At 45.7% G+C, this 13,527-nt stretch overlaps 2 protein-coding genes across 4 annotated transcripts; both read right to left on the bottom strand.

Annotated features, from left to right (window-relative positions):
- Positions 1-69: 69 nt before the first annotated feature.
- On the bottom strand, positions 70-4,959 carry tmem51a (transmembrane protein 51a). 3 transcript variants are annotated; one of them, XM_056597535.1, is made up of 3 exons: positions 4,812-4,953; positions 2,718-3,185; positions 70-2,217 (listed from the first exon to the last, which is right to left on the bottom strand). In XM_056597535.1, exons 2-3 carry the CDS (start codon positions 3,182-3,184, stop codon positions 1,794-1,796), a joined length of 891 nt encoding a protein of 296 aa, XP_056453510.1. In that variant the 5' UTR covers position 3,185; positions 4,812-4,953; the 3' UTR covers positions 70-1,793. The 3 variants fall into 3 exon arrangements, with proteins under 3 accessions (XP_056453510.1, XP_056453493.1, XP_056453501.1); XM_056597518.1 differs by lacking the exon at positions 4,812-4,953 and adding an exon at positions 4,637-4,802 and having other exon boundaries at positions 2,718-3,190; XM_056597526.1 differs by having other exon boundaries at positions 72-2,217; positions 2,718-3,190; positions 4,812-4,959.
- A 1,619-nt stretch (positions 4,960-6,578) lies between these two features.
- On the bottom strand, positions 6,579-12,863 carry kazna (kazrin, periplakin interacting protein a). Its single transcript, XM_056597568.1, has 7 exons — positions 12,484-12,863; positions 11,994-12,112; positions 11,310-11,541; positions 10,814-10,915; positions 9,049-9,215; positions 8,133-8,274; positions 6,579-7,604 (listed from the first exon to the last, which is right to left on the bottom strand). Exons 1-7 carry the CDS (start codon positions 12,583-12,585, stop codon positions 7,446-7,448), a joined length of 1,023 nt encoding a protein of 340 aa, XP_056453543.1. The 5' UTR covers positions 12,586-12,863; the 3' UTR covers positions 6,579-7,445.
- Between the last annotated feature and the right edge of the window lie 664 nt (positions 12,864-13,527).

Below are 13,527 nucleotides of genomic sequence, written 5' to 3'. Positions count from 1 at the left end.
CTTCATGACTTATGAAGACACAGTACACATTAAAAGAACGGAGGGGTTGAATGTTAAAGTTATTAACTTTTCAGAAAGCTGCATTGTTTTAATGCGTAAGGATTATTACAAATATTCCTCTGCTTGGATACAAGTGTTTAACACAAGAAATGTATTGGATTATTTAGAAGTATTTAATTTTTTTTTAACAAAAAAAATAATCTGATGCTTACTTTTTTAAACACAAAACATTCAACTACTGAGAATTCCTTTCCATACAAATCTATTCTCACATCATTTTTAGAAACATGAGGGAAGTCCCCTAAAAATGGACGATACATGGAGACACTTTACATGTTAACACAAGTATTAATTTAAACAATGGATACATTTTGGCTGAAGAGAAACAATATTTAATCATTCTACTTGGTACAAAATGATTATAAAAGTGTTCACATCTGTCTCTTTGAAAATGAGGTACACAGACCAATCGAACTGGACAAAAACTGATTCAGGTTTGACTTAAAAAAAAAACAAGTATTGCCGGTATGGTTCTTAAAAACCTGTTTGGTCACTTTTGACCACACAAAATAATTCACAAGGACAATGCAATGCATCACAGGCAGTGAATTTCCACCCAAACTAGGAAACCCCCCATCCAAGAGGATTAGGAGAAAGTCCCCATTGTTCCACAAAAAAACACACCTGAAAACTATCGGCGTGACTCACAGACAACTTATTCATTCCATATAACAGCACACAATTCGGACTGACTCTCTTGGCTGTTCACTAGGACTATAGGCCGCCATGAATGTGATAGTGTTAGCTTGAATTCTCCCCGGGGGAGCATGACTCTTCCTGGCCGGCCCTCATTCACTCCTAGCATGCTGGGGATAAAACAAACCACTCTGTGACTCAAGCCGGCTTGGGAATGCGGTGGGGTGAGGGTGAGGGAGAGGGAGCGAGATAAAGCCCATGATCCCTGATACAGCTGCTCGCTGCAAAAAAAAAAAAAGGAAAGGATTTCATTGCTCATCTTGAAGAGGGAAACAGCATGAGACAAGAGCCGAGACAACAGTGCCTTCTTTGTGGCCCCGCCCCCTTCCCCATGACGACGGGACGGCCTTCCGACTTTTCGCCAGGCCCTGGCTTACTTCCAGCCTGCCTCACAACTCCGAGTGGAACGTGGTTCAGCAATACAAAAGGCAGTCTCTCTCTCCCCCTTATGGGTCCAACCGCAAGTTCCCATGTGAAATACCAGGACATTTATTCATCCATAATTGATTTATTTATTTATTCATTCATTCATTATTTAATGTATTTATATTACCATGCCTCTTGTAGTTCTGCTTCCCATATTAAAAAGGGAAAAGGTGAAATGAATAATGAGTTCTTGATTCAGCACCAACTCCTTCACTACTACTCTACTCTACTAAGGAAACGCCACTAAGGCCAAAGTAGTGAGTACACGCACAAACATATAGGAATAACTCCAGGCTTTAGGAGAGTGTAAACCACACGTGGGTATAGAAAACAACAGTATTTGGCTGTTAACCTTCTGCATGAAGACAGGGGCTGTGGGATTAATCCATTGGATCCCAAGTGTCCAAAAATATACCATTCCACACCCTCACTTCATCAGGGTTCTTAAGGCCGCGATCGGACGGTGAAGTTTCGGATACGGCCAAACGGACTTGCGTTCCGTTACTGCATCGTAACATGGCACAGGTGTTCCTCAGAAAGGGACTTTGCAGGGGACCTTCCCCCCCACACACATGGTCCGGGGTGTGTCGGACCCCTCTCGACGCACGCCGCTAAATGGGCGGCACCTTGTCCTCATACTGCGGCGGGGGCGTCAGCGGCTCGATACTGAACCGCGCCGGCGGCTGGCTGTTGTCCACGTCCTTCAAGTGAAGCTTCTCAGACTTAATCCTGCGGATCTTGTTGTTGAGGAGTTTCCGCGCGGCCTTCCCGGCTCTGCAGTTGGGCGCCATGCCCTCGGTGGGGGTGGTGGCGGCGGCGGCGGCGGTTGTCGAGGTGGGGTCTCCCCCGGCGACGGCCACGCCGTCCGTGACCTCGTTCTCAAACTGTAAGCCGTCCGCCTGTTCCACCAGGTCCTCGTAGGAGGGCAGCTGGGTGGTGCTCTGGCGGTGGTTGCTCTGGCGGATGGGATACTGCCCGCTGCCCACCACCTCTTCATAGCTGGGCACGGCGAACCGCCGGGCGTGCTCCTCCGCCCTTCAGGGTGTCATGGAAACATCAATTAATGCTTTGGTCAAATAAAACAGACGATCGAGAGTGGAGACGCACACACAGCCCGGGGTAACATTCGGAGTTTGACATGCTTTGAAACCTTTATCTTTATGTCATTGATGACTAGGGATCAGAATCTAAGCCTTAGAATATAAGCTTAACTATCTAAGCCTTAGACAGTGTTCAGACATGGGGTTCGAACACAGAACCTTTCGGTTGTAAGTCAAACAGCCTGGCAACAATAGACTACACTGCCCGATTTTTTGTAATTACATTAAGTTGAAATCTTTCGCAGTAACCTCCACAATGTAGTCATAGCTAGTGAACTGCACGTTGAGTCACAGCTCAACCAACCAGAGGCATTGAGAAATACCCAACACACCAGAACGTCTACCATTCCCCCTATTTGCCCCGCAGACATAAATAACACACACACTTGCTAATAGACAGCAGAACGGTAGAAGTGATCCACTCAGCCGACTCACGTTTCAGCGTCTTCCCGCGGGCCGCCGGCCGCGCCCGCCTGCCTGCCCGCCTCGGCGTCTCGGAGCCCCAGCTGCTCCCGCTGCTTGTTGCGGATCCCCAGGCACAGGGACAGCAGCAGCATGACCACCCCCGAGCCCACCAGCACGAACGCCACCGACGACACCTTGTTGCGGTTGTCCGGTCTCCCACCGTCACCCCCATCTCCGCCTCCGTCGGCGGGCACCACGCTCCAGACGATCATGACGATGCCCAGCGCCACCAGGCCCACCCCCAGGGCACACATGGCATACTGGGACCCCGAGTTCTCTGTGTTGCTGCCCGCCGCACTCCTGCTGCTGCTGCTGCTGTTGTTGTTATTGTTGTTGTTGTGGTGCTGGTGGGTGTTGATGATGGCATTTGTGGTCGAGGGGGTGGTGGTCCTCGTGTTGGACGGAGGGCTTAGGGCCCCGTTGTTACTGGCCCGCATTCTGCTCTGCGGTGACACACACACACACACACACACACACACACACACACACACACACACACACACACACACACACACACACACACACACACACACACACACACACACACACACACACACACACACACACACACACCAAGGGTGAGGGAGACATGAGGAGTCAGGTCAAAGATAAAAGATAAAACAGGAAAGCAATACAGAATCAGCAGATACTTTTTGTCAATGTGCGACGTACACATGAATTATTGCTAGCTCGAAAGTGTGTAGAGAAATGTATCATTGAGTGTATTTTATAATCTTTCTCAGTTCCTTAATTTCATGAATGTTTCACTTTATATCTTTCCTGTGGGGGTCCACAGAGCTCTTAGATTATTGTCGAAGGAGGGGTGGCTGGGGTCCATGGGGTCATTTCTGTTTTTGTTCTAGAAAAACAACCACTGACACTCCTTCAAGGGTTCTTTTTGGAATTGCCAGCAGACTTGTACGAGGTGTAAACCTGAACAAGTTACATAAGAAAGCGGCTTGGTCCTTTAGCATAAACATTTATCCTACTTGGTAAAACAAACGGGAACCGTTTGCTTCAGTCATTAGAAATATTTGGCCTATTTTATTAATTAAAAGGTCTTTCCTTTTTTGTTTGTCTTAGGGAAGACGTGCTGTTATAAAAACACAACATAAATAATGAACACGCCCTGTATTTCTTTAGATGTATTATAAAGAGCGGCCGTTGTGCACTGTTTCTAGTTGAGTTAACGTTGTTCTGAAGCATTGAAAGGAGGACTCGGAGTTTCGTTCTGTAACATTATGAATCAACACAGTCCGTTTGGATCAACGATGTGGCAAACCAAGTGGCTCTTGATAAGCAGTCAATGCATGATTGCATGTGCTTGTGCACGTTCAGACCTGTGTATGCGCCTGGCGTTTTTACATTTCTTCCTCGACAACGAGAAGTCACAGCCAGCTTCTCGAACACTCGCGTTGCCCAAAGAATGCGCTGAATGAATCCTAAACACCGCCTTCCTCATGACAGATAGCCACATATGCTTTACCACAATAAAAGCTAGTGATGTTTACTCAAGGATCCATGTGTTAACATTTGGTATGAACATTCATACCGAACCCCACCACCGCCTCAAACGACTACACCTATTCCTTCCTACTTTTTCTATGCTGTTAGAAAAAACTCAATATAGACTATAAGCAACACATTGTTGGACGTGAATCGACCATCACGATACGCCAACTATTCGCTGACTAGTTAGTGTTACTGTCCGCCGGTTCAATTGCCATATTCAAAAGTGGTAGAAAAGTCAACTTTATACCAAGACCTCACAATCGCACAAAACATGTGTGTGCCCGATCCAATGGCATCCAAGTTAGGCTATTCTCAGTAGGTGCTCAAAAAGCTCAAAAAGCGAATATAATGTTGCTGAAAAGGAGATGCCTACTTACTGTTACTTTAATTAACATTTACCATCCATAGAGTCTGTGTACACATACAATCGATACAAACTGAATCGAAAATCTTCAACTGGTGGGATCGCAAAGACAATCGTGATGCTCACAAAAGGAAGCCTTTCTGTGATCAGCCTGTAGCCTATGTGGTAGAACATCACATCCTAATTACCTTGGAATCGCAGTTAAAACATGCTGGGGCTCGCTTGCAGACGTAGCGGTTCCTCTCTCAAAGTTTCCGTTTCTTTTGGAGCTGTCCCAGAGGGGAAAATAAGCACACCTATATTCTGAGACGTTAGAACCAGGAACTTTCCTTCGGATGGCCTGAGGAGGGGGGCGGTAGCTGGTTTTGCTTTTAACCCTTCGCTGACGGCGCTGCAGAAGATGCCCATTCACGATGACATGCCCGGCCCCTGGGCACCGGGCGGTCACGGAACCACTGATGGCGCCAAAACGTTGACCATCAATGATTAGCCAAACTATGACCAATACATTATTCTTGTTCAGCCATCGACCAACCCTTAAAGTCCTCATTCCCGCTTAATGAATTAATGTCTAAACTATATTCTCATCCTAATGCAGTGATGAAAAATAAAGACGTTTGATGGGACATTGGTCGCAGAAATGTATTGGTGATCAATGTTTGAAAGGTGTATTTGGACCATGGACCTATTAAAGAATTTGGATTTGGACAGAGGCCTAGCCTAATGGCCCACAGCCATGTCTCTCTTCTTGTGGATCAATGGAGCCGGTAGGTCCTAAAAATAGGCCTACCTAATTTCAACCCAATTTTCCTTTAAACTCTCTTTTTAAACACTAATTTAAACTTGAAAACTGCCCAAACACACAAACTCAGGTGAAATTGATGGTGTATTGCTTTGTTCTCTAGATGGCTACTTGAAAACCCCTCTTCGTTTTAAATGGTGGCCTGTGGGGCGGTTAATATCGTGGACCTAGGGAATTTCCACCACTTGATACTTTATCCAGACTTAAAAGGTTACTTGATGAAGGCCAGTTTGATTACAGTGCTTCCCCCTTAATGTGATGTGAACTAGAAAAGAAGGAAGTAATTGGTCTCATTCTGTGGGATTCCCCTCCCCCCCTTTTTCCCCCACACAGGATATTGCAGAATAATGTCGAAGATATCCTGCTTACGTAAAGGTCAGAGGGACCTTTATGGGGCTTGTGCCCCAGTTAGAATGGATGTCACTACCGACGTCAATTAGACAGTTTTATAGCACGTACGCTAATGCAATCTGAATGATAGTAACAGTGGGCTACTGATTACGGATACCAATAATTAAATGCCTTTACTTTCTAGGGAAGTCGCTATTACGCTTCGTGCTAGCACACCTTTGCGTGGCTCATGCCTCCAAGACGCAGATAGCACCTGATTTACAAGGGCACAAAGTCAAAGCCAGCAATGATTTGCTCGGTTTTCCTAGACTATGGGTGTGAGTGTGGAGAGTTGAAATGGGCTTGGCCATTGCCAACAGGGAGCAGGGAAACCAGGTAGAGGGGACTTAGTTAGAGGCTTACTTTAAAGACATGCGTCATACTGTCGGGAATTGGTGAATATGAGGAAGAAGACAAAGAGGAGGATACTACATATCTTCAGCTGTTACCATGTGTGTGTAAGTGTGCGTGTGTGTGACTGTGTTTGGAGGGGGTGAGTGGGTGGGTATATGAAGGTTCGGCGAATCGCTTACTCAAGGTTCAACATACCCAGGGCTCAGTCATGTGCAGACAGTGTTTATATAGCTCCTGTTTCCCAACAGTTATAAAATTACAATTAGTCTAGTCTCTTCCAATAGTTCGGTCACACACACACACACACACACACACACACACACACACACGCACACACACACGCACACACACACGCACACGCACACGCACACGCACGCACACACACACACACACACACACACAGTGGATAAAATGTGAAACAGTGCACCGTTATCTGATAGATAACCTTTATTTCCTTACAGGTAAAAGGAAGACCTAGTTGTTATTGTCTTGATACATCTTATAGCTATACAAATATTTTTATGTTTAAAGTGTCAGATGGCTGGCATCATGATTATGTTTTGATGATATTTTTTATGTTTACAATTAGAAAATGGTAGAAGATTCTGAAGAAATAATCCAGTAATTGTTTGGACACCACTGTCAAAACGTTAAAAACAAAACCACCGGGCAACTTGATCATCTTGTAAAATTCACAGTTTCTTTTCTTTTCATTTGTTTTGTTCAGTGTTTTCTTTATTCACAAGGCATTACAGACGTCAGTTACTGAAAAAGTACTAGCAAAGCAAATGTTATAAAATCTATTTTCTCAAGTCTTTTTTTACTGGTTAGTCAGCGAGCAATGTCAGTGTCCTGTACAGATTTCATTGTAAACAATGATGTGGCAGTTTATGCTAATAAAGAAGAGTCACTCCACAAAAACACATTGCCCCGCCACTTCCCATTCAGCAAGGAAACATTTACACGTAAAATACAAAAATAAGTCCTTCTTTAGCTTGACATAGGCCTGAAGCCAGGAAATCAATGCTCCTAAAAGCCAAAACAGCCTGCCAAAATGAGCCATTAAACATTTTCTGACGCTACAAAACTGATAACAAAAAAAAAAAGTTTAATTCAAAAAGTTGCGTTTTAAAAAGTGCATTCAGTCCGCTAGGAAACAGTTCATATCCAGAAAAGTCTGCATCTATTGTCCGACTGGGCAGGCGAGTCTGGAATTGTTCCTGATTAAAATCTCAGAGCGATGAGCAGGTGGTTACGCTCCACCGCTCCCATGATCTCATACGTTGGTGACCTCAATCGTGGTGTAGCCGCGGATTGGACTCCCCTCGGATCTGGGCGGAGTCTCGTCGCAAGCCTCCCGCGGCAACGAGCCATAGCTGCCATGGCAACTGAAGTCCCTCCCATTGCGGGCTTTTGGGCTGAACCCTGTAGGGGGCTGAAAGGAAGGAGAGAATGAGATGACTTTAACCAACTATAATTTTAATATCCGTCAAATTGTTAAACCATATGTATACTTGGGCTCCCTCAAAGAATGCGAGGCAAAATGGAAGACGCCTTTAATACGTTAAAGGTGACATATTATACCGTCAGGTGTGAGTGTGATTAGCCGTTACGAGCCACTTTTTCTGAAAATCGGCCTCTTCAGACATCACAAGTGGGCGTGTCCACTTAGATGTATGAGGGATAGATGAGCAACGTTTGCTACAGTCCACCGGGTAGGCTGGCAGACTGATCTATCCAGCGCACATCTATGTGGACACGCCCACTTGTGATGTCAGAAGCGGCAGATTTTTAAAACGGCTTGTAACGGCTAATCACAATGTGTAATATGTCACCTTTAAGTTCGATAATGTTGCATGACAACGAATGTCACGACAACCAACAGACAAGTATTGACCTCCACTCAAGGCCCAAGGAGTCTAGCTATTTAGAGGCAGCTGTTATAAAAGATGGCCGCCCCCACCTTGACCGCCCTCCTCCTCAGAGAGCCTTCGTCGTCGGCGTGGCGCCCGGACGAGCTTGGCGGGCGGCCCAGGGAGCTCTGCCTTCGCGCCGAGGGGGGCGTCCCCGTATTCTGCCTCTCATAGTCCTGGAGGCCACTCGCCCTGAGAGAGAGAGAGAGAGAGAGAGAGAGAGAGAGAGAGAGAGAGAGAGAGAGAGAGAGAGAGAGACAGGTACAAAATGGAGTGAGAGTGAATGAGAGAGTGATCGGAGCGAAATAAACACAGAGAGGAAAAGACATGAATGGAGAGAAGAGAGGTAAATGGTTTGCCGTTTGCCGTTTCACATTGTGTCAAATTCCGCTTAAAAACATTTCAGAAAAATTTTCATATTTATATATATAGACTGTCTAGATATCGGCAAGCTTCAATTAGGAGACTCAGACACAAATAAACACAAAGAGACACTTGCTTTGTTTATCCTGTGTTTGTGTCTGTGCTTGAAGAAGGAATAGGAGATTGATTATCTTCCAGAAATAGATTGTTCTGCCATGCAGTCGCAGCAGATAACATCATATGGATAAACTAAAGCCATAACATCCCCCTTTGCACATGCCGTCATCGTGATATAAAAAATAACAAGCCGTTATTGTAACTGTCTTAAAATAACGTCCGTCTCCCTTATATTTTCTCTCTCCCTGTCACTCGGGATAATGCACTCTTTCCTTTGCTCTCGGTTTCCTCTCTCAGTTGTACCAGGTAGACTGTTAAAATCACGCTCTGTCACACATCCTCATCACCTTAATAATGAAAAATTATTAATTATTATTAAATTATTAATTCTCTCTCTCTCTCTCTCTCTCTCTCTCTCTCTCTCTCTCTCTCTCTCTCTCTCTCTCTCTCTCTCTCTCTCTCTCTCTCTCTCTCTCTCTCTCTCACCTGACTGGGCCAACCAGGCTCTGCATCTCTTCCACGAGGTGGCGGCGAATCATGTGCTTGTTGCTGTGGATGCCCAACGCCGTTGCCATGGCGTCCGTGTTAAAGGTGGGGTCGAGGACCAACACGGCCCCGTGGACGCCGCTGTTCTGGAGGGCGTCGGCATACTCCTGGAGGTCACAAGAACGCCTCTTATATAACTCAGAGGTCTTTATCCAAAGTGACTGACAGTGAATTCAGGTACCGCACATTTAAGGGGCCCTGTTTTACAACCAGGTGTGACGAAGTACTTAGTTGTGTAGCATCTTATCCTAGCTATCTTTATTGTATACAGGGAATGGGTTAACCTAGCGGTTGTTAGTGCTTTACACTTGGCTCTATGAACATCATTACTGTCACGACAGCGACATATTGTTTCACTTTTTTATGACAAATGTATGTACGTCGCTTTGGATGAAAGTGTAAATGTAAATCTGATGTTGTGTTGGCCTGGTTACAGCCCTGCCACTCGTGGAATCAGGTTTCCGTGGGCGGGGCTGCTGATGGAATCTGTTACCATAGTGAGCAGCAGAAAACCACACAGCGCCTGCCGCAGCGAAATGTACTGCCTTGCAAATCGCTTTAAAGTCTAAAAAGTTCTTTCAAAACTACCAGGACTATCAGCTCAGTTGAATTGGAAGCGACCCTTTGATAAGAAATGAAATGGCATCATCATCGATCAGCCTTCCAGTCTCTCAGGTTGAAGACAGTTCACTGGGTATACTAAGAAGTCAATCAATCCTTAATACAACTGGGTGGCTTGTAATAAATAATCAATACCACACCTGGTGGTAAGAAAATGGGCCGTCAAGGATCAGGCAGGGGTTAGGCATCTTACAGATTCCTACAGCAGGGCAAGCGGGGACCAAACCCAGTAGGCCTACCTTCCGGATAGAAGTCAAACACCCACCACCGTGCTTTTGTGTAGATGAGATTCCCTGAGACCTATTGTCAATAACCAATGATAACCGTGCAGCATTTAAATCATGACCTCTTTAGGATTTGAAAGCAAAATAAACAAAGAAAGCGAAACAGTGTGAGTGAGGACAACCACATGTTATCTCCATCAAACCTTCCGTGCTGACATAATGCTAATGTGTTTTGGACGCGATGCGACAACGTTGTTAGCTCAGGATATTCATATTACATTACCGTCATGAGCAAACAAAGAGCTTTGTAAACAGCAAGCCCAGTATTTAGGATTACATTACCAACTGCTCTATTTTCCACGCACCCAGGGAGTGGCATAGAGATTACACAGTTATAATATACTGAGTCTTTTACCTCACTCGAGGAAGCTGTTTCCTGTTTAGTGTACTCTTAGGAGCGGAATGTACGACCACGCATGCTGCTGCCTAGCTCCAGTGGTAGAGCATGATGTAAAAACGCTGCCAGGGTTAAGGGTTTGATTCCCACAGGAGCCCACCCATGCAAAGAATATATATCATGGTAGTGCAGTGACCACCCCCTTGTTGAACAGCTCTGTTAAGACAATATTAAGACATTATGGGTTTTAATCAAAACCTCTATGGAGAAATGGTTGGGATTTTTACTTTAGGAACCACACTGTTGCACTCTATAGTAAGGTCCTTTTGGATAGAAGTGTGTTCGTTTTTATAGATAACTAATAATAATTAAAAGTGTGTTTTAAATGCACAAAGCTAAAAAAAAAAACAGACCATGTTTGACGGTGCGATGTTAGCCTATTCTCATCCTTTGCCCCGCCCACCTTGAGGTCGATCTCCCGTATCCAGCGCATGATGCGGTGGGATGTCCACACCAGGGGGTCCATGCTCTGGTGCTCGCACTGCATGCGGCGCGCCTGCAGAGCCTGGACAGGGGGGAGGAGACAGAGGTTGGGATAGACGTTAACATGCTAACATGCCACCCACACACACACACACACACACACACACACACACACACACACACACACACACACACACACACACACACACACACACACACACACACACACACACACACACACACACACACACACACACACACACAGAGACAGACAGACAGACAGACAGACAGACAGACAGACAGACAGACAGACAGACAGACAGACAGACACATAAAAAAAATAACCCTTGCAAACACACAAAAAACACAAAAGCCTCGCAGACATTTGAATAAACAAGAAAAAACTAAGTTTGGACTACTATGCTACGCTAGCGGTTGCGTGTCCGCTATGCTATCTCTCCTCCACCCTCACCCACCTCTTTGTCGAAGCCAAGTCCGTGCAGCAGCTCGATGCCCAGCAGCAGGCTGACCTGGTGGAACTTCTTCGAGACGTTGAGGTAGCGTTCCAGGTCCCGGCGCGTCAGGGAGTTGAGCACGCGGCCGTCCACCAGGTGGCCCTGGAAGGCCTGCGAGTACTGAGGTAGGCCCACGTCACTGAGCCATGCTTTGGCCACCCAGTGGTGGTCGAGCTCAGCCGCCTTGGACAGCCTATGAGGAAGAGGGACACACGGTTTACTGTTGCTGTACAATAAGGGGCATTGCAGTTAAAATGATTTCTTTTTAAATTGCTTTTTTGTTTAATTCGTTTTATTTTTTCGTATTACTGTCCCTGTACATTGTGCTGGGACACTTTATTAACCTGTCTGGGATCAATAAACATATTATTTGATGTTATTGTTACATTACGTAACGTTACATATTACAGAGATACGTTAAAAAGAGGAAGTGTAGTAAGATCTAGGCTACTGTTTAAGTATGAGGTCTAGCCTTCAGATCGCCATGCCATTATTGCAAACCAGCAGAGGGCGCCAACACTCCGTCCTCCCAACCCTGCATCAGTAAAGGAGTCCCGAGACGAGGGCTCCAGTCCAAGTTTCTCTCTCACGCGTACTCGCGCTCTCTCTCGCTCTCTCTCTCCGCCGCTTCCCCCCTCCTGTTACCCTCTGCCGCTCTCCGCGTCTCTGTAATCCTCGATGGCCAGACGGAGCTTCCTGCGGTGCATGGAGCTGCCGACCCCCAGCCCCATCTCCAGGTCTTCATCCGTCAGCCCCAGCAGCACCTGTACATCGCCCAGGCCACCACCGTCAAATCCCTGGCCACTTGAGTTTCAGCGTCAGCCATATTGTTTGATTTGAAAAGGCCGCTCAATGCAGCCAGCATAAATTACACAATTATTTTAAATTATTTAAAATAAAATGTCATAAAATAGAAATGTAATTGAGATAAATGTATACCTGTTTGTTAAAGTGGTTTCCTGTTATTTAATTTAACGATTTAACTAGCAGGACACACACACACACACACACACACACACACACACACACACACACACACACACACACACACACACACACACACACACACACACACACACACACACACACACACACACACACACACACACAAAATCATTAAAATGAGCATCGTTACCTTGCCACTTTTGACATTCTCTGAGCATGTGCGGATGTACATGGGCATTGCCATGACAACCTCCAGCCAGGCCTGCACAGTGCCCGCCCTCCACTGAGACATGGGCGTGGTCCTGGCTAGCTCCACCTGCTGGAGGCGGTCCAGCTGGTCCTCCGAGCCATCCGATAGGCTCAGACTGAGGCGGGTGGGGCTGGAGAGACTGTCGGAGTCTGTGTGATTGGACGAGCAGAGGGGAAGGTAGGTGGGGTGTGGTGGTTTCGGTGTGTGAAGGTGGAGTCGGTAGTAGAAGGTGTAGCAGGTGGACAAAAGTCGATTAAGGTAGATTAGAAAACCACATTCAAATGAATCCAATGGCACACACACAGACCTTGTGTCCCATTGAAGTGCTGCATTTCAGAAATAATAGGATAGGCCTGCTAGCATGTTAGCTATTTGGCTTTATGACAACAAGCTAAGACCATCAACCTAAACTTTAACAGGCATGCTTGTTTGGGGTTCAAGATGTTTTTTTCTAGTTTCTAGTTCAATACCCAACTGTATTTTTTATTTACTATTATGAATAACTATTATTATTGCATTAGATATTAGTAGTTGTATTTATTTCTCAGTTTTATTAGTAGTAGTAGCAGTAGTAATATTACATAGAAATAGACTCCACTCAGTTTAGCGAGGGGAGTTCTTGACACTGCAGTGTGTGTGTGTGTGTGTGTGTGTGTGTGTATGTGTGTTTGTACCGTGGTTTCTAATTACTTTTACGACTGATAATTCCCTCCCGTCTTCAAAGTGATGACCCGCAGTAGTACTGTAGTGGCCCAGATTCTTCCTGTCTCACGTTTCCCCCAGTGTGGACGCACATTGTTTATGCTTCCGCACCACAACAATGATGTTTTGATAGTCCCAGGTTCAGCATTGTGAATATCAACTCTATTGTGCTGCTAACGGAGCCATCTATTAAAGCAGTGAACGCCTGAGAACCTTTTAAAGAATCCCCCTAATTGCATCCACTTTGTTTGGAGCGTTTGGAGCTTGGAGAATGGATAAGGC

This window comes from Gadus chalcogrammus, chromosome 1 (genome assembly GCF_026213295.1).
Source record: "Gadus chalcogrammus isolate NIFS_2021 chromosome 1, NIFS_Gcha_1.0, whole genome shotgun sequence".
NCBI lineage: Eukaryota > Metazoa > Chordata > Actinopteri > Gadiformes > Gadidae > Gadus > Gadus chalcogrammus.
The sequence above is the reverse complement of the archived record's forward strand: the minus strand, read 5'-3'. Positions and strand labels throughout refer to the sequence as shown.